At 34.9% G+C, this 22,061-nt stretch overlaps 1 protein-coding gene across 1 annotated transcript; it reads right to left on the reverse strand.

The window, feature by feature from the left end:
• Nucleotides 1–5,882: 5,882 nt before the first annotated feature.
• Nucleotides 5,883–21,371, reverse strand: LOC132562556 (fructose-bisphosphate aldolase-like). The gene is made up of 8 exons (XM_060227303.1): nt 21,265–21,371; nt 15,398–15,516; nt 13,966–14,232; nt 13,228–13,388; nt 12,910–12,993; nt 11,547–11,721; nt 6,996–7,195; nt 5,883–6,399 (listed from the first exon to the last, which is right to left on the reverse strand). The coding sequence occupies exons 2-8, from the start codon at nt 15,507–15,509 to the stop codon at nt 6,307–6,309; spliced, it is 1,092 nt and encodes a 363-aa protein (XP_060083286.1). The 5' UTR covers nt 15,510–15,516; nt 21,265–21,371; the 3' UTR covers nt 5,883–6,306.
• Between the last annotated feature and the right edge of the window lie 690 nt (nt 21,372–22,061).

The raw sequence follows: 22,061 nt of genomic DNA on the forward strand, positions 1-22,061 counted from the left end.
CACAGTCACTCAGTCATACAGAGATCAGACTCACAGTCACTCAGTCATACAGAGATCAGACTCACATTCACTCAGTCATACAGAGATCAGACTCACAGTCACTCAGTCATACAGAGATCAGACTCACAGTCACTCAGTCATACAGAGATCAGACTCACAGTCACTCAGTCATACAGAGATCAGACTCACAGTCACTCACTCAGTCATACAGAGATCAGACTCACAGTCACTCAGTCATACAGAGATCAGACTCACAGTCAGATCAGACTCACAGTCATACAGAGATCAGACTCACACTCACAGTCATACAGAGATCAGACTCACAGATCACTCAGTCATACAGAGATCAGACAGTCACTCAGTCATACAGAGATCAGACTCACAGATCACTCAGTCATACAGAGATCAGACTCACTCACAGTCACACAGACTCAGATCACATACAGAGATCAGACTCACAGTCATACAGAGATCAGACTCACATTCACTCAGTCATACAGAGATCAGACTCACAGTCACACAGTCATACAGAGATCAGACTCACAGTCACTCAGTCATACAGAGATCAGACTCACAGTCACTCAGTCATACAGAGATCAGACTCACAGTCACTCAGTCATACAGAGATCAGACTCACATTCACTCAGTCATACAGAGATCAGACTCACATTCACTCAGTCATACAGAGATCAGACTCACATTCACTCAGTCATACAGAGATCAGACTCACAGTCACTCAGTCATACAGAGATCAGACTCACAGTCACTCAGTCATACAGAGATCAGACTCACAGTCACTCAGTCATACAGAGATCAGACTCACAGTCACACAGTCATACAGAGATCAGACTCACAGTCACTCAGTCATACAGAGATCATACTCATACAGAGATCATACTCACATTCACTCAGTCATACAGAGATCATACTCACATTCACTCAGTCATACAGAGATCATACTCACATTCACTCAGTCATACAGAGATCAGACTCACAGTCACTCAGTCATACAGAGATCAGACTCACATTCACACAGAGATCAGACTCACAGTCATACAGAGATCAGACTCACAGTCACACAGAGATCAGACTCACAGTCATACAGAGATCAGACTCACAGTCACTCAGTCATACAGAGATCAGACTCACAGTCACTCAGTCATACAGAGATCAGACTCACAGTCACTCAGTCATACAGAGATCAGACTCACAGTCACTCAGTCATACAGAGATCAGACTCACAGTCACTCAGTCAACATACAGAGATCAGACTCATAGTCATACAGAGATCAGATCAGTCACTCACAGTCACTCAGTCACACAGAGATCAGACTCACAGTCACTCAGTCATACAGAGATCAGACTCACATTCACTCAGTCACACAGAGATCAGACTCACAGTCACTCGCAGTCATACAGAGATCAGACTCACAGTCACTCAGTCATACAGAGATCAGACTCACATTCACTCAGTCATACAGAGATCAGACTCACAGTCACACAGAGATCAGACTCACAGTCACACAGAGATCAGACTCACAGTCACTCAGTCATACAGAGATCAGACTCACAGTCATACAGAGATCAGACTCACAGTCACACAGAGATCAGACTCACAGTCACTCAGTCATACAGAGATCAGACTCACATTCACTCAGTCATACAGAGATCAGACTCTCATTCATAACTATGCTATATACCTGTAATGTTGTGTTCTACCTATAAACTCTGCTGTATACCTGTAATGTTATGTATTACCTGTAAACCCTAATGTATACCTGTAATGTTGTGTACTACCTGTAAACTATGTTGTTTACCTGTAATGTTGTGTACTACCTGTAAACTCTGCTGTATACCTGTTATATTGTGTATTACCTGTAAACCCTGCTGTATACCTGTTATTGTTAACAGGTGCTGTATAAGGTGGCCCATACAGAATCCTGTAAGAGAGACTTGGCTGCTGACTGTCATGAGAAGTATGTTATGAAACTTCACATATTACTTCTACATATTAATTTAATTATGATGAAATTACTTTGAAATTCCATTAGTCATTTAATATACTTGTATGTATTCATAACTTACAATTCAATAAATAAATTTTGTAAAATCATGTAGTTTTGTGAAACTAACAATTTTTTTTTTTTTTACCCAACCATCATCAGACGGTGGGCTATTCAAATCGCTCTGCGTCCATGGTCCATCTTCTGTCTGTCCGTAAACAAATTTCGTAATCACTATTTCTTGAGAAGTGCTGAATGGATCTTTCTTAAATTTCATACTTTTCCCTTGGTCCCTAGTTGTGCCAATTTGATTTTGGGACTGATCAAAAAAGAAAATGACTGACAGGCAGCTGTCTTGTATTTTGAAAGTTTGTTAACAATATTTCTTGAGAACTACAGCATAGATCTTTCTCAAGTTTCATGTCTTTGCTTTCCTTGATCCCTAGTTGTGCCTGTTTGATTTTGGTACTGATCAAAAAAAACAAAATGGTCCACAAGCGGCCATCTTGGATTTTGACTTCGAAAGAATGTTATGAGTATTCCTAAGAACTACTCTGTAGATTTTTCTCAAAATTTCATGTATAGGTGCCTTAAGTTCCATAGTTGTGACTGTTTGAGTTTCGGACTGATCAGAAAAACAAAATGGCCAACAGGCAGCCATCTTGGATTTTGCCTAGTAAAGATTGTTATTGCTATTTCTTAAGAAGTACTGAATGGATATCTCTCAAATTTCATATGTATGTTCCCTTTGGTCTATCTTTGTGCTCGTTTCATTTTGGGACTGATTCAAAGAAACAAAGTGGCTTCCAGATGGCCATTTTTGATTTTGCAGATAAAGATTATCATCGCTATTTCTGCAAAGGAATGCTCAAATGTCTTATCATTAAGATCAAAAACAGAGAAGAGAAAAGAAGGGAAAAAGATCCAACTTTCAAAGAGTATATAAAGAGCAAACAATGGTGGGCACCAAGATCCCTCGGGGATCTCGTTTAAAATTTCTTTCTTGTATGCATTTTATTCTGTTGAATAAAAGTTCCCTCAAAATCCAATTATTTTCAAAATTCAAGTCCCTCCCAATAGCATTAAAAAATTTTCCTTTCTGTGATCATTACTTGACAATGTTTATATAGGTTCGCAGAGCACATGCTGAAGGCTCACGGAAAACAAGAGTGAGGACAAGCCACTGAACTGGACAGTGACAACTTACCACCCAACTGACCAGTGGAGAGGATAACTCCTCTCACCATTTTATAGTTCAAGATGACTGACCGTGGTGGAGTGGACGATTCAACTCGACATGTAAGAAGACTTACCAACATGAAATACTTGTGGTCAGGTGTTAGATCATCTCTGAAGATATTCACAGCTAACAAAGCTGCAGTATGGATGCTACTAAAGTTTACATACACAGTGTACATATATTCTATGGAGGGACTATCTTAACATCTCATTTTAAATGAAATCAAAATTTTATCATCAGCTGATTTTGGTACATCCATAAACTTAATTGGGGACTTTCGTTATTGATCAACGTTCATAAATAGAAATTCATTATGTTATTTGTACAAGCAACATTGGGATTGATGAGCTTTAGCACCGAAATTAAGGCATCAATATAAGGTTCACGTTTAACATGTTCTTATTACTAAATGTAAGTGTACAATAAAAATGACATATTTGAAGTCCGATATGCCAAAAGTATTAAAATATATTCAAATAATTATGAAATGCTTGTATTCTGCTGGATGTTAAATTTAGTCAGGGACCAATGTGCTATTTTCACATGACCTAGATTAAAATTTAAAATTTGGAAGAGAAACTGAATTGTTTTGAAAATTTAACTGACCAACAATTACCCTTATTGATAGAATGGATGATGAATTCAGATTTTCATCTTTTAGGCATCAAGAAAGGAGCTTTTGTCCAATGGATATGCATTTATTCAAAATCTTGAGTATTTCTTTTTCATTAAAACATTTCTATATTTGCTTTTATATATGAAGGAATGGTAATGGATGATGGTGATATCTTTTTATATTTTGGATTAATTGAGGGAGAGTTTTCAGACATGACTTGTTCCAGGTAAAATTTGTAATGGTATTGTATATACGAGATTGCCACCGGTTTTGTTATGGGGAAAAGTAACGGCTATATTAATTTTTGTTTAATAAACATTCTGAGGATACAAATGTGTCTTGTTATTGCTTCACTCTGCTGGGAAGTTCACTACACTGATCACAATTCAGTTTGTTTATAAATATCCCAAGCATGCTGCCAACACACCTGTAACTCAAAGTTAGGACTTATCACCCCAGGAGCCACTACATCACATCCAACTCAAAGTTTGGGGGTGGGCTTATAACAGCACAGTGTATAAGCATTTGTTGGTAGTTTTACAAAACACCAATCCATATAGGTGAAGAGCATGTTATTCTTGAATGTGACTAACAAATTGTCTCCCTTGGATTGCAAAAGACAGTTTGTCATGCAACTCATCCAACTTCTCAAAACCCCTTTTTCATTAAGGATGTGACTAAATGTGTTCATGGCATGTGCTTACTGATCAAATGTTGAATTATAACAAACTTTTACTTTTCGTAGAGGCCTACATCAGTGTTATCATTCTACCAATTTAATCCTTTAGAAATACACATGTAAAATAGAGGAACACTTCAACCAGTTCCTGATCGGACTTTTTCCTATATCTAAATTCTGGATATCTGAATTACCTCCCTGAAACTTGAAGCACTAGCTGCTACAAGGCTTCAAATAACCTTCTTCTAATTTGACTGAAAAATTGTTATCACTATTTCTTGAGAACTACAGAGAGACTTTTCGCTAATTTCATTAAAGAGTTTGCCTTGTTCCCTAGTTGTGCCATTTTGATTTTGGGACTGATCAGATTTGTCACATCTGCCATTTTGATTTTGGGACTGATCAGATTTGTCACATCTGACATTTTGATTTTGGGACTGATCAGATTTGTCACATCTGACATTTTGATTTTGGGACTGATCATTTTGATTTTGGGACTGATCAGATTTGTCACATCTGACATTTTGATTTTGGGACTGATCAGATTTGTCACATCTGACATTTTGATTTTGGGACTGATCAGATTTGTCACATCTGACATTTTGATTTTGGGACTGATCAGATTTGTCACATCTGACATTTTGATTTTGGGACTGATCAGATTTGTCACATCTGACATTTTGCTGATTATTTGTCTGATGAGGTCAAACTTCATCCCTCACTTGTCTTCATAACAAGTTCTCTTTCATCTTTATTAAGGTAAACTTCCGAGAATATCAAACGCAATGACTTAAAAACCAAGCAGAAGGATTCTAATATCGTTTTGTCACTGAAATATAGCAACAAATGGATTTTTTACTTCCTTGCTACCAAACAAAATATATAAGTCTGGGAATAAGTTCTTGCATGTCATAGGTAAGAGCCAACATTATTCTGTAGATTTTTTTCCATAGGTATCAATCTAATGGGTTATAAACTTGAATATTATTTCTATTTTCTTATTATTGTGTCATAACATCGTCAAAATAGACATAATCATTATCAAATAGTGATAATTACTAACAAAATTAAAAACCATTGATAACAGCGGGTATCTTTGGTCATAGTAAGGTACAATTATCCAAGACACTAATATACAGAGTGGATTTCAGTGGCTACCTTATTTTACTGTAAAAATGCCCCTCCATACTTTTGGTTTATGTTTTTTCACAAGGGGAGGGGGCGTATTTGTGGTAGTGATAGATATGTCACATAAACTAATTACAGCATGTGCCAAGTGAAACAGAACAAATATACTAGTTAATCTCTGATTCTTTTACAATTCAATAAAAAACAATTGTACTATTGTACATGCATGTAATATGTTTAATACAGTTTAATTGTGGAGAGGGATCACAGAAATTAAAGCAAATTCATTATTTTGTTCTATTAAGCAAATAAATAACAGTTAAATAAATGCTGACATCAACAATAAAATATCTCACAAAATGTACAATCTTTTAACATGTGGTAAACAGTACATATTATGCCTAGAGCTGAGATTTTTAAGTATCTAAAAATGTCTAAAAATACATCATATCCATCACATTGTCTTGTGTTACCTGTAGAAAGTGAATCTCGTGATAAACCCACACTGCAGCAGGATGTATCTAATATAGTTGTTCAATAAAATATAAAAGTCTTACAAGTGGAAAATGTCTCTGCTATAGTCCAGTGTAGAACTACAGCATTGATAAGGGGAGGTAAGCAAGGGAGCATTCTTAGGTGTCTAGTAGGCGTGCTGTGCCACGAAAAGAGAATCAGCTGCCGCCGCACTCTCCATGTCACCCTGGTATTTACCAACAGCTGCCAAACCATTGGCCTACAATTGTAAACATTTAGATCAATCTTTGCTGATTTTGATAAATTACAACCCAACAGTTAGCCTTCAACTGTATAATTTGGCAATTAACAGTCAAATAACAAACGTAAGTATAAACACATGTGAAGTAGACATAATCTGTAAAATCCAGGAGTCAAAACTTATTTTAGGGAGACAAAAGCATACTCTTGGGAGTTTACTGAATAGTACCTTGATATGGTAAAACACAGCCAAACTATTAGACTTTGATTAAAAAATACAGAAAATACATTCACTTAGCCATATTCAAGAAGAAATTAATAAATTTGAGCTACATTTTGGATTATTTCATGTAAAAGAGAAGAGAGTTACCCCCCTTACATAATATAATTCCACACTTTGAGTATAAGCACATTATTTGAAAAAACTATATATACATATTTTCCCAACGTAAGAAATTTGTCTTCCCTGCCAGCAACTCAACAGAAACATTATAAATGATAATCATACAGGAATCTACTGTTTCACCAAATTCAGTCCAGTGCTTTTATCCAAATGTTGAACATTTTACTTATGGCCTGACCTGACTCTTGTCTTGAATAAACACCAATACCAACCTTTGCCCTCATGATGAGCTGTTTCTGTGCTGCAGCCACATTTTCATCCTTGCCTTGCCAGATCTTGAGTACACTAGCCTGGAGTGCCCGGCCGAATGAGAAGGTGAGTGGCCAGGGTTTGCGGCCAGGGTCTGTGTTGATGGCATTGAGGTTTATGGACGCATCTTCCTCAGACTGACCACCAGAGAGGAATGTCACTCCTGAAGACATCAGTCAAATAATTGATTTATAAACAGTCCTCTCAATTATTTGTTCAGAAAATGAAAATCTATATTTAAGGCTCATAAAGAATTCAGTGTATCAAATTGTAAGCCTTTCAAGTTATAATCTTACTGACAATTTCGAATAAAATTTGAAACAGAGATTCATATTGCCTTATTAAAACTGATAACAACTTAAGATCCTTAATACTAAATCTTACAACTTAAGATCCTTAATACTAAATCTTACAACTTAAGATCCTTGACACTAAATCTTACAACTTAAGATCCTTCACACTAAATCTTACAACTTAAGATCCTTAATACTAAATCTTACAACTTAAGATCCTTAATACTAAATCTTACAACTTAAGATCCTTGACACTAAATCTTACAACATTAGATCCATGACACTAAATCTTACAACTTAAGATCCTTGACACTAAATCTTACAACTTAAGATCCTTCACACTAAATCTTACAACTTAAGATCTTTGACACTAAATCTTACAACTTAAGATCCTTCACACTAAATCTTACATCTTAAGATCCTTGACACTAAATCTTACAACTTAAGATCCATGACACTAAATCTTACAACTTAAGATCCTTCACACTAAATCTTACAACTTAAGATCTTTGACACTAAATCTTACAACTTAAGATCCTTGACACTAAATCTTACAACTTAAGATCTTTGACACTAAATCTTACAACTTAAGATCCTTGACACTAAATCTTACACTAAATCTAAATCTTACAACTTAAGATCCTTGACACTAAATCTTACAACTTAAGATCCTTGACACTAAATCTTACAACTTAAGATCCTTGACACTAAATCTTACAACTTAAGATCCTTAATACTAAATCTTACAACTTAAGATCCTTAATACTAAATCTTACAACTTAAGATCCTTCCCACTAAATCTTACAACTTAAGATCCTTGACACTAAATCTTACAACTTAAGATCCTTAATACTAAATCTTACAACTTAAGATCCTTGACACTAAATACTTACTAAATCTTAAGATCTTAATACTTGACACTAAATCTTACAACTTAAGATCCTTGACACTAAATCTTACATCTTAAGATCCTTGACACTAAATCTTACAACTTAAGATCCTTCACACTAAATCTTACATCTTAAGATCCTTGACACTAAATCTTACATCTTAAGATCCTTGACACTAAATCTTACAACTTAAGATCCTTGACACTAAATCTTACAACTTAAGATCCTTCAGATCCTTGACACTAAATCTTACAACTTAAGATCCTTCACTAAATTAATACTAAATCTTACAACTTAAGATCCTTAACACTAAATCTTACAACTTAAATCTTACTAAATCTTACAACTTAAGATCCATGACACTAAATCTTACAACTTAAGATCCTTCACACTAAATCTTACAACTTAAGATCCTTAATACTAAATCTTACAACTTAAGATCTTTGACACTAAATCTAACATTAGATCCATGACACTAAATCTTACAACTTAAGATCCTTCACACTAAATCTTACAACTTAAGATCCATGACACTAAATCTTACATCTTAAGATCCTTCACACTAAATCTTACAACTTAAGATCCTTGACACTAAATCTTACATCTTAAGATCCTTGACACTAAATCTTACAACTTAAGATCCTTGACACTAAATCTTACACTTAAGATCCTTCACACTAAATCTTACAACTTAAGATCCTTGACACTAAATCTTACAACTTAAGATCCTTGACACTAAATCTTACAACTTAAGATCCTTGACACTAAATCTTACAACTTAAGATCCTTGATACTAAATCCTTGACACTAAAATGACACTAAATCTTACAACTTAAGATCCTTGACACTAAATCTTACACACTAAATCTTACAACTTAAGATCCTTGACACTAAATCTTACAACTTAAGATCCTTAGATCCTTGACACTAAATCTTACAACTTAAGATCCTTGACACTAAATCTTACATCTTAAGATCCTTGACACTAAATCTTACATCTTAAGATCCTTGACACTAAATCTTACAACTTAAGATCCTAAATCTTACACTAAATCTTACTAAATCTTAAGATCCTTGACACTAAATCTTACAACTTAAGATCCTTGACACTAAATCTTACAACTTAAGATCCTTAATACTAAATCTTACAACTTAAGATCCTTGACACTAAATCTTACAACTTAAGATCCTTCACACTAAATCTTACAACTTAAGATCCTTGACACTAAATCTTACAACTTAAGATCCTTGACACTAAATCTTACAACTTAAGATCCTTGACACTAAATCTTACAACTTAAGATCCTTGACACTAAATCTAACTTAAGATCCTTGACACTAAATCTTACAACTTAAGATCCTTGAATCTTACAACTTAAGATCTTGACACTAAATCTTACAACTTAAGATCCTTGACACTAAATCTTACAACTTAAAGACACTAAATCTTACAACTTAAGATCCTTGAATACTAAATCTTACAACTTAAGATCTTTGACACTTAACATTAGATGACACTAAATCTTACAACTTAAGATCCTTCACACTAAATCTTACAACTTAAGATAAATCTTACACTAAACTAAATTACAACTTAAGATCCTTCTTACACACTAAATCTTACTAAATCTTAAGATCCTTGACACTAAATCTTACAACTTAAGATCCTTGACACTAAATCTTACAACTTAAGATCCTTGACACTAAATCTTACATCTTAAGATCCTTAAGATCCTTGACACTAAATCTTACAACTTAAGATCCTTGACACTAAATCTTACAACTTAAGATCCTTCACACTAAATCTTACAACTTAAGATCCTTGACACTAAATCTTACAACTTAAGATCCTTCACACTAAATCTTACAACTTAAGATCCTTCACACTAAATCTTACAACTTAAGATCCTTCACACTAAATCTTACAACTTAAGATCCTTAATACTAAATCTTACAACTTAAGATCCTTGACACTAAATCTTACAACTTAAGATCTTTGACACTAAATCTTACAACTTAAGATCCTTGACACTAAATCTTACAACTTAAGATCCTTACACACTAATACTAAATCTTACAACTTAAGATCCTTGACACTAAATCTTACAACTTAAGATCCTTGACACTAAATCTTACAACTTAAGATCCTTTGACACTAAATCTTACAACTTAAGATCCTTGACACTAAATCTTACAACTTAAGATCCTTGACACTAAATCTTACAACTTAAGACACTAAATCTTACAATAAGACTAAATCTTAAGACACTAAATCTTACAACTTAAGATCCTTGACACTAAATCTTACAACTTAAGATCCTTGACACTAAATCTAAAAACTTAAGATCCTTGACACTAAATCTTACAACTTAAGATCCTTGACACTAAATCTTACAACTTAAGATCCTTAATGACACTAAATCTTACAACAACTAAATCTTACAACTTAAGATCCTTGACACTAAATCTTACAACTTAAGATCCTTGACACTAAATCTTACAACTTAAGATCCTTGACACTAAATCTTACAACTTAAGATCCTTCCTTGACACTAAATCTTACAACTTAAGATCCTTGACACTAAATCTTACAACTTAAGATCCTGACACTAAATCTTACACTAAATCTTACAACTTAAGATCCTTGACACTAAATCTTACAACTTAAGATCCTTGACACTAAATCTTACAACTTAAGATCCTTCACACTAAATCTTACAACTTAAGATCTTTGACACTAAATCTTACAACTTAAGATCCTTGACACTAAATCTTACAACTTAAGATCCTTAATACTAAATCTTACAACTTAAGATCCTTGACACTAAATCTTACAACTTAAGATCCTTAATACTAAATCTTACAACTTAAGATCTTTGACACTAAATCTTACAACTTAAGATCCTTGACACTAAATCTTACAACTTAAGATCCTTGACACTAAATCTAAAAACTTAAGATCCTTGACACTAAATCTTACAACTTAAGATCCTTCCACACTAAATCAAAAAACTTAAGAAACTAAATCTTACAACTTAAGATCCTTGACACTAAATCTTACAACTTAAGATCCTTCACACTAAATCTTACAACTTAAGATCCATGACACTAAATACCTTAAGATCCTTAATACTAAATCTTACAACTTAAGATCTTTGACACTAAATCTTACAACTTAAGATCCTTGACACTAAATCTTACAACTTAAGATCCTTCACACTAAATCTTACAACTTAAGATCCTTCCCACTAAATCTAAAAACTTAAGATCCTTGACACTAAATCTAACAACGTAGAATCCTTGACATTAAATTAAAGAAATGAAGACTTACCAGCCACAGCGGGAGGGACTGTTCGGCTGAGACAAAGAACTGTTGCACGTGCATTTTCTGCAGGAGTTCCTTTCTTACTGCAGGACATGCCAGCTGTGATCATGTTTGGTTTCAACAGGGTTCCCTCCAAGTAGACATGGTGGTCAGCCAAAGCCTTGTATGTAAACGCAAGCACCTGTATAGAGAAACATTCAGTGATAAAAAATCTGACTATAAAGACCTATATATGAAAGAGGCAAAATAGGCCTGAAATAAATCGCTCAACAACACTACAGCTTACATAGAAGACATTGTTGGTTCATCAAGACATCAGCAAACTTGAAATCATATTCTTTATACATGCACTACACAATTGCCATTACTCCAGACATGTTGCTTGTTGAAAATGCAAGCTACAGGCCCAGTATCAAGACCCTTAAGATTCCCAACTCTCAATGATGTTTTAAACTAAATTTGGTTGAAATCCATGCAAGCATTTAAAAAAGTAACATTTCCAAGCAAAACCTTGTCTAACTTCCCTTTTTGAGGCCCTGCCCCCAAGTCTGTAGGTGATGAATCAACTTCCTGAATTTAAGAAATGATTCTCAACTCTAAATGATGTATCGACCAAATTTGGTTGAAAGCCTTTTATGCATTAAAGGGAGTAGCATTTTGAAGCAAAATTTTGTCTTATCTTCCCTTTTGAGGAAACGGCCCTAGATATCGAAGAAATAATTGCCTACCCTAAATGATGAATCAGGCTAAAGCTTGTTAAAATCCACCCAGGCATAAAGGAGGAGTAGGGATCAAATCCAAATTCTTAATTTCAGAAATGATAACTGTCACCCAATGATGCATCAGACCTAATATGGCTGAAATCCACCCAGGCATAAAGGAGGAGTAGGGATCACATCAAAATTCTTAATTTCAGAAATGATAACTGTCACCCAATGATGCATCAGACCTAATATGGCTAAAATCCATCCAGGTATGAAAGAGGAGTAGGGTTTAAAAGAAAAAGTTTATGCACAGACAAAGCTTGATGACTTACAGGTTATCTTGATCAGAGGACCTAAAAGTGGTGATTCAGAATGGTTACTTCCTTTGTATAAGGTAACACATTAAGTTCTGATAGTGTTACCAGGGTAACTCATTTTTCTTACAATAGATAATTTATAATTGTACCATGTCCAAGTATAGAAACTAATGGAGACCATGGCATAATTTGTGATTTTCACCAGATGTTTCCACATAAACAGGAAAACCACAGAAAATTGATATTAAACAGCAGTATCAAGTACCGTAAAAACAACTTGTTTTTTTCTTGCACAATCAATTTTCTAGACAAAGTTTTCTATCTTAATTAGTAGACTACAATTCAAACCTGTTCTGTTGCTTTTTCTGCAGTTTCCAGATCATGTTCACCATCGGGGAGGACTTCTGGTTCGACGATGGGCACAAGGCCATTCTGTAAACCAACAACAATTATAACACACACACAAACATACATGCATCATTACATAGCATAAACATTTCATGTGAAAAAATAATTAAGGCGATGTTCTCCTTATTAGTTTCTATTTATCTGAGAAAAAACAATAGCATATGACTGTTTATGGTTGGTATTGTTGATAGTGGAAATGTCAGGTTTTTCTTTAAGAAGAATAGATATACTATGAAGAATAATTCTTATGCCTTTTACCTGCTGACAGATACTGGCGTAGCGGGCAAGGACATTGGCATTCTCTAGCATAGCCTGATATGAGGGGGTCTCTTTTTGGATCTTCAGAACACATCTCCACTTAGCAAACTGGGCTCCATCTTTCTTGTATTGGGCGCATCTCTCACTCAGGCCATCCAGACCTGAAACAAAACTTACCAAAATAACAAGGAATGCTACATAATCTCACAATGCCAGATTGGTAAAATGGGCCTCAGTATTATAATTCTCTACAGATAACAAGAGATCCAAGAGGGATCTCAATTCTCCCCATCACATGATTTTTATTGATTCTTAAAACTGTTTCTTCTTTCTCCTTGCTTGTTCTTTTGTCTACCATTTTATTTTTTCCAATCTTAGTGATAATTGCACAACTAGGGTTAAGTGAAGTTAGTTTATTATTGCTTTACCACAACTATTATGAATGCTACTAACTTTACTTAATACACAGGTACAACACTAAAGATACAGACCACTTCCAACAAACCCTGAGATAATCCTAGAGGAGGGTAAGTAGATCTGGGCCCCTAAAAAGAGAAATGGACCTATCCATTTTTCCCCCCAATTTTCATTTACTTTTATACCTATTTTGATTAAAACTTGCTGAAAATGGTATATTTCTCTTATCTTCCATGATTTTCCTGCTGAAACATTTTCTAAAACAAAAGGATGACAGAAAAATCTGCAGAAACACATTATCTAGTGTATACAAGAACTAACCTTGTGTGGTACATTCATTGTCTGTGCCCATTAGTGGTACAACTCCCTTGTCAACCTTGATGCCTGGAATGATGTTTTTATCCTGAAGAACCTTTGTGAATGGGACACCCTCTGCTGTCTTTTGGTAAAACGTTTCATGAAACATGATGACACCGCTGATGTTTTCGGAGATAGCGTTGTCGGAAGTGAACAAAAGTTCTCGATATCTGCGACGATTCTCTTCAGTGTTCTCTACATTGATAGGGGCGAATCTCTTTCCCACGGATCCTGAGTAATACAAGAAATACTGGAATTATTTATCACATAAATAGTTTGTTCTGTTATCAGTTTTCCTGTCTGTTCAGAATCTGAATGTTGGCCCAATTTCCAATTTTTTTTTTTTTATTGCAACGCTAATTTCAAATTAAGTAATCATAATTCCAACATGAGGCCTATGGGCCTTAATGGTCATCTGACTATAAAAACATATATATGATAGAGGATCAAAGAGCTGTATTGCTCTACTGTTAAACAGCTTACACAGAAGACTTTGTCAGTTCATAAAGTCAATATCTGTAAACTTGAAATCCTATTCCTCAAGCATGCTACAACACAAATATCATGACTGTGGATCTATTGCTTGTTGAGTTTTTTAAGTTCTCAACACAACGTGGATCAAAATCAATCTTTATAGAAATTTAGTAGCCCATCCATCTCCCCAGCGACCACCCCCTCCCCCAACCAATACCAATAGTAGTGACCTTTTGGTTATTGAAAAGACATAACTTAAACTTTTAACACATTTGAGTCCTGTGACCTTGAAAGTGAACCAAGGTCATCAATTTCAACAAACTATGTAGCTTTTCATCCCAGTATGCTACAAGCAACATAGTTGCATCCTTGGTTTTATGTTTATTGAGATGTGTAAAGATTTTAACACCTTTGACCCCTATGACCTCGAAAGTAATTCAAGGTCATTTATTTGCACAATCTTGGTAGACCTTTATCCCAGCATGCTACAATACAATACAAAAACCCTGTGCCTTTCAGTTATTGAGAAGAAGTCATCTGAATGAGAAATTGATGAGCAACACACAGCCCATGACAACAGACAAAATACAATGGCTATCCAAAGGTCATCCTGACCCTTCGGGTCAAAATACCTGTAGACTCATCAGCAGCTAGGATGACCTTGTCAGGAGTCACACCTGTACACTCGTCAGCAGCTAGGATGACCTTGCTGGGAGTCACACTTACCTATAGACTTGTCAGCAGCTAGAATACCCTTGCTGGAAGTCACACGTACCTGTAAACTCGTCAGCAGCTAGGATGGCTTTGTCAGGAGTCACACTAACCTGTAGACTCATCAGCAGCTAGGATGGCTTTGTCAGGAGTCACACTTACCTGTAGACTCGTAAACAGCTAGGATGGCCTTGTCAGGAGTCACACTTACCTGTAGACTCGTCAGCAGCAAGGATACCTTTGCCAGGAGCCACTATGGCATTTGCAATGTTTCGGAGTTCCTCCTCCTTCTCAGGACTAAGGTACTGTGGAAAGGTGGGCATTATGGTTCTGAAACAGTTGAATAATACCACAAGAAATCAACACTCGACAGGTAATAGGCAAGCTCAGGCTAGAGCTCAGGCTAGAGTTATCAGTGTTTTCTTCGGATTTCCATGGTTTTCATTCCCAAAAGTTAACTCTTGACGTCTAACTTTCATAAGGCATGATTTTACAATACGACTCTCAAAATCAAGAAAAGTAATTCTGACTCAGATTGTTATTTGTAATGGTCACATATAAGTCCTTTTCATAAAAACCTGTATTATGGTATGCATTGTTTGATTTTAACATCATCAGTCCGGTGTATTGTCATGTGTTTGTCACTTCAGACTTTTTATCTTCTATGTTTTAAACATTTATTAATTTGCTAGTGGACTTTGAAGAACAAATAATAAACAAAACATTCAAAATAATGATTTTTCCAATGATTTACCATCGTTTCTTTCATTTACTTAGATAAGTATAATTTGCCTAGTATGAAGCAAAAAGTCACCAAACTCTAATAAATGTTAATAAGGACGCAAAATGTGTTATCATTAACTCAGATTTCCCAACTACTCAGGCTTTTAAAGTTAACAGACTATATATTCTATGTCCAGCAATTTAATTTAGCAAACTTGTGGGAATAGCTGTTTTGTATCAATGAAAAAAATTTCATATTCCATATTTGGTCATGGTGACTGATATCACTTACATTTGTTAATGTTGCCATTGTTCTAAAAAGTCATCAAAAATATTGATCTAGAATGATATCATACAATTTGGGTGATGCATGTTCTGTGTATCAACTCTCCAACAAATGACTTATTTTATCACTGAATTTCAAAGATAACTAGTATTGCATTGCATGACTTAAAAAGGGACACATCTAGTTTTCCCAGACTACACTTATGCCTGGAGCATCATTCCAAACAGTTGTTATCAGGATATACACAATATGGCTGCTGCAAAATTTTAAAAAATCAACCTAAGTATTTCATAACTGATCATTACAGCACTACCATTGGCCATGGTAAAAACTGAGCAGGGGCCGACGGCTCTTACTGTCGGAGGAAAATGGAATACCCAGAGGAAACCCACGTGGTTTGGCAAGTGACTTCTTCCCATACCATTCCACATCAACTCAGAGAATTGAACCCCACCACTGGACATCTAAGTGGAAGATAGGTGCATTTACCACTGTGTCACCTGTCCATCCAACAAGGTTGATTCTCCTATAAGCAGCTGAACATGTAGTAAAGCAGATGAAGTTTTATCGTTTCATATTTTATTTCATTTCATACTGAAATCTGAAGTTCTCAAACATTTTTTTTAATCTTTAGAATATTTTATAAACTTTTAAAGTTACTAGAATATTCAATAAACCATGTATTAACCTTTTCTTTTTCAGTGTTTGGTGGAACATTCTTTTTCAAATATCACCATGTAATTACCTTTGGAATTTAGACATCAAAGTGTCCTTACCAGAAGGACCAGTACTGCAGTGATAAATCTACATGTGAATCCAGAGTCCTGTACTCATAGAATTTTGGTGGGACTCGATAGAATTTCTGAAAATACTTAATTTTACATTGTGGAAACCAATGGTTTTAGCAATAAAAATGAAGAGGACTCCTTAAAATAATCACTGCCTGTGGATATTGTAAAAGTATTCACTGAAGACTCCCAAGCAGTCCTCCTTGACTTTCTGATGGTAGTGTTCCCATGTTTGGTATACTTTGTTATGAAATATTTGATTAGATTTACATAAATGTAAATAACACCCTCGTTGAAAGAATTATCTGTCCATTTTCTTTCAATCAATCTCTCACATATAGTGAGAAAACATGGCCAGTGGCCAATTGTTCAATACTTAGAGTAGAATATCAACTGTTTACTTTTTATCAACTGTATTTTAAGGTTGTATTTCAGCTTTATTTAGAGCCATTCCACATGCACAGGCCTGTTAAACTTCTGTTTAAACAATTTTCAAATTTACTTGTTTATAGTTACCACATCTGCAAAAGTTTTACCTTTAAATAAACATTAAGTTAGCTGACCAACGATACCAAACCTGTGTATAGTGACCACAGCAGTGAAAGTTTTACCTATAAATAGACATTATGTTAGCTGACCAACGATACCAAACCTGTATATAGTGACCACAGCAGTGAAAGTTTTACCTATAAATAGACATTAAGTTAGCTGACCAACAATATCAAACCTGTATATAGTGACCACAGCAGTGAAAGTTTTACCTATAAATAGACAGTAAGTTAGCTGACCAACGATATCAAACCTGTATATAGTGACCACAGCAATGAAAGTTTTACCTATAAATAGACATTAAGTTAGCTGACCAACGATATCAAACCTGTATATAGTGACCACAGCAGTGAAAGTTTTACCTATAAATAGACATTAAGTTAGCTGACCAACGATATCAAACCTGTATATAGTGACCACAGCAGTGAAAGTTTTACCTATAAATAGACAGTAAGTTAGCTGACCAACGATATCAAACCTGTATATAGTGACCACAGCAGTGAAAGAAAGACATTAAGTTTACCCGATATCAAACCTGTATATAGTGACCACAGCAGTGAAAGTTTTACCTATAAATAGACAGTAAGTTAGCTGACCAACGATATCAAACCTGTATATAGTGACCACAGCAGTGAAAGTTTTACCTATAAATAGACATTAAGTTAGCTGACCAACGATATCAAACCTGTATATAGTGACCACAGCAGTGAAAGTTTTACCTATAAATAGACAGTAAGTTAGCTGACCAACGATATCAAACCTGTATATAGTGACCACAGCAGTGAAAGTTTTACCTATAAATAGACATTAAGTTAGCTGACCAACGATATCAAACCTGTATATAGTGACCACAGCAGTGAAAGTTTTACCTATAAATAGACATTAAGTTAGCTGACCAACGATATCAAACCTGTATATAACCACCTGTATATAGTGACCACAGCAGTGAAAGTTTTACCTATAAATAGACAGTAAGTTAGCTGACCAACGATATCAAACCTGTATATAGTGACCACAGCAGTGAAAGTTTTACCTATAAATAGACATTATGTTAGCTGACCAACGATATCAAACCTGTATATAGTGACCACAGCAGTGAAAGTTTTACCTATAAATAAACATTAAGTTAGCTGGCCAATGATATCAAACCTGTATATAGTGACCACAGCAGTGAAAGTTTTACCTATAAATAGACAGTAAGTTAGCTGACCAACGATATCAAACCTGTATATAGTGACCACAGCAGTGAAAGTTTTACCTATAAATAGACATTATGTTAGCTGACCAACGATATCAAACCTGTATATAGTGACCACAGCAGTGAAAGTTTTACCTATAAATAGACATTATGTTAGCTGACCAACCATATTAAACCTGTATATAGTGACCACAGCAGTGAAAGTTTTACCTATAAATAGACATTATGTTAGCTGACCAACCATATTAAACCTGTATATAGTGACCACAGCAGTGAAAGTTTTACCTATAAATAGACATTAAGTTACCTGATCAACCATATTAATCCTGTATATATTGACCGTAGCAATGAAAGTTTTACCTATAAATAGACAGTAAGTTAGCTGGCCAACGATATTAAACCTGTAAATAGTGACCACAGCAGTGAATGTTTTACTTATAAATAGACAATAAGTTAGTTGACCAATCAAATTAATTAAACCTGTTGATAGTGATGTGTGTTGAAACTGTTGGATTCTGTTAGGTCTAATTACATTGCTCAATACTGTACAATCCTACCTACAGAGGACTGTATCTAGACAGTTATAATATATACTTCCTACTCTTCCCCTTCTCACTTGTGTACACACACATGTATTAGACAGAGCCTGTCAGTGTTGATTAGCCTTCAGGTGCACAAAGTTACCTTCACCATCATCATCAAGGCTACACCTACCTCAGCAGTCTGTAGATAAAACCATTCTACAGCATCACATGGAAATCTTTTCTAGAACAGAATCATCTGCTTATGTTTTTTCTGGTAATTGTACACCCAGATTAACCATTTCAACATGCATATGATATTTAATTTGATGAAATTCATCATAGATCTAGCTAGATCAATTTACAAATGTTCCCACGGCCCTGATTGCATCATAACAAGTTTGTGTTGTTTATAAGCCAACAGAATCAAATATTTGTGTAAAAAAAGAACAAGAGAACATAAGTCTTATGAAGTATTAAAATAGTAATCCCTGGCTGAACTTTTTAGTGACACACCTGAGTATTTACCCAACACTCTGCATAAAATCTATGGTCCAGTGTCCTTTCGGTTCAGGATTTTCTGATGCACTATATTAGGATGGTTTGACTGGGAGTTTTCAAACCAATTTTGCCTGTCCTAACTGACCTCAGGAACAGAACAGTCAGAAGTTTTACAACTTTTAGTATTTCCAACATTTCAGGGTGTTTTTACCATGTTATTAAATATACCTACATCTGCCAAACAGACCGAATGTTTTATATGTCCTTTCTATCTTGGATATTATTCATTACAATATAAAAACAATTATATCTTAATCAGATTTGCATGCAAACTTTTCAGACGATATAAATCTATTTCTGTTTCTAAGGTACATAAATAAATCAGCCACAGCATCAAGTGGGGAGTTTAGATGATGAATATTATAAATAATTTCAATCATTAGATTATCCTAAATCCTCATACGTTTTCATAAAATCTACAAATGGGAAAGTGGAGTGTGCTTAAATGAGGTGGGGTGAAGGAATGCTCACTTGGGAAAGTTGGGTGTGCTCACATGGGGAGGAGTGATATGTGATGTTATGGAGTGGTAGCTGTGCTGTCGTGGGACAGATGTCAATGGGGTGGGCTGTCATGGGGAGGTATGGAAAGCACTAATGTGTGAGTTTGTTTTGGTTCGTAAGTTGATGTCCTCACAAAAGCCAAGGTCGTATGAAGGTGGGTGTCAAAAGGAAACCAAGAGTGGAAAAAGCACTGAAAGTATGGGCAGAAAGGGAAACCAAGGGAAACACCAGTTTAAAAAGTGTTGCGATGAGAACTAGATCTATTTTGGTCTTATCAATGTCCCCTTCACAGAGGAAAGGGGAAAAAAACCTGCTTCAAATACAGGAGTTGGATATTCAAAATAGATTATATACATATACAAACAATAGTTTCCATACGATAGTAAACTGTTACATAGGCTATTTTACAGGGACAATCATAATAATTATACTGACAAAAATGATCAGTGATATTCCGTAAGTAAAAGACTACAGTCTGTCAAGGTAACCCCCGCGTTTTACAATTATTACGAACTGACATCATTTCCATGATTCGTGTGATCAGTGAGGATGGGGAAAAGTCACGTTCGCAAATCTTCAAGGACAAGGTCACGATAGCTTTTACGGTGATGTCGTGACGAGACGATACAACTGGGGAATATTTTTTTAGTAATTACCCAATATTTTAGATGGGCATTTTAATAAACACAGTAAGAAATGACGGAAATGAGGACCAAATGCGATTGTCGCATTTAAGCAAGGTCGTTTGTATCAACATAGAGTGACCTTCATCGCTGCATGCCGGTATCGTGATCGTCTGCTAGCGCTACACTGCAAGAATGGGCGATTCTGGTTAATCGATTGCAAAATCAACTTCATTACAATGTTAAGAAACACATTGAAAGTATTTAGATTTGAATAATGAAAGAGCTACACATGTAAATCACACATGACGCAAAAAATGGGGCTTACCTTTCGCTGGGTCACAAACACGTCCGGATGCTTCTGGGGAAAGACTGCCTTGCACTGTGTAGCTGGGTTTGTTTATTATGACGTCAAACAAGGGAGCTCACTCCAATCTGACGTGATTCGCCACAAGTGAAAAATTGAGATATAAAACGAGCCCGCATACTTTTTACTCAAATACACACATTGTACCCAAATACGATAAAGTATATTCAAGAGCACTCAAATATACTTAGATACATCAAAATGTACTCAAATACACCTAAAATTCACTCAAATATCCTCATGTTTTGCCACTCAAATACACCTAAAATAAATATTTGCATGTAGTTTTATGTGTCATCTGTCCAGCTTTGTCAGCATGATCAAACTTTAAAATATAAAAAAAAAAAAAATCATGGATTGTTTTGTCTCAAACATTCCCCCAACCTTTAAAACTGAATTTGATTCATGCAAGCACTTTTGATATTTCAATGGCATGTCTAAATACTAATGCATTGTAGGATATCAATTGCAAGTTATCAAAGGTCATTCATCCTCAAACAGTCATTTCACATAAAAACTACTCTTCTCAAGTTATGAAAAGAAGATTTATTGATATTTTACCTTATTTTCATCATGACTTCAAACTTCTGAAATAAAGTGACATAAAGATTTTGTAGTTATTTTCTAAAATAAATCTTGATGTTTGAAAAGAAAAAAAAATATTTCCAAAATACACACACATACAAATGAATGAAATTAAAGAAATTGTTTTAGTGGTTTACACATGAATTACTATGTAACTATATTTCAGGTTTTAG

This window comes from Ylistrum balloti, unplaced genomic scaffold, assembly GCF_031769215.1.
Source record: "Ylistrum balloti isolate Yb309-2 unplaced genomic scaffold, AGI_CSIRO_Ybal_v1 Utg371446, whole genome shotgun sequence".
Classification (NCBI taxonomy): Eukaryota; Metazoa; Mollusca; class Bivalvia; order Pectinida; family Pectinidae; genus Ylistrum; species Ylistrum balloti.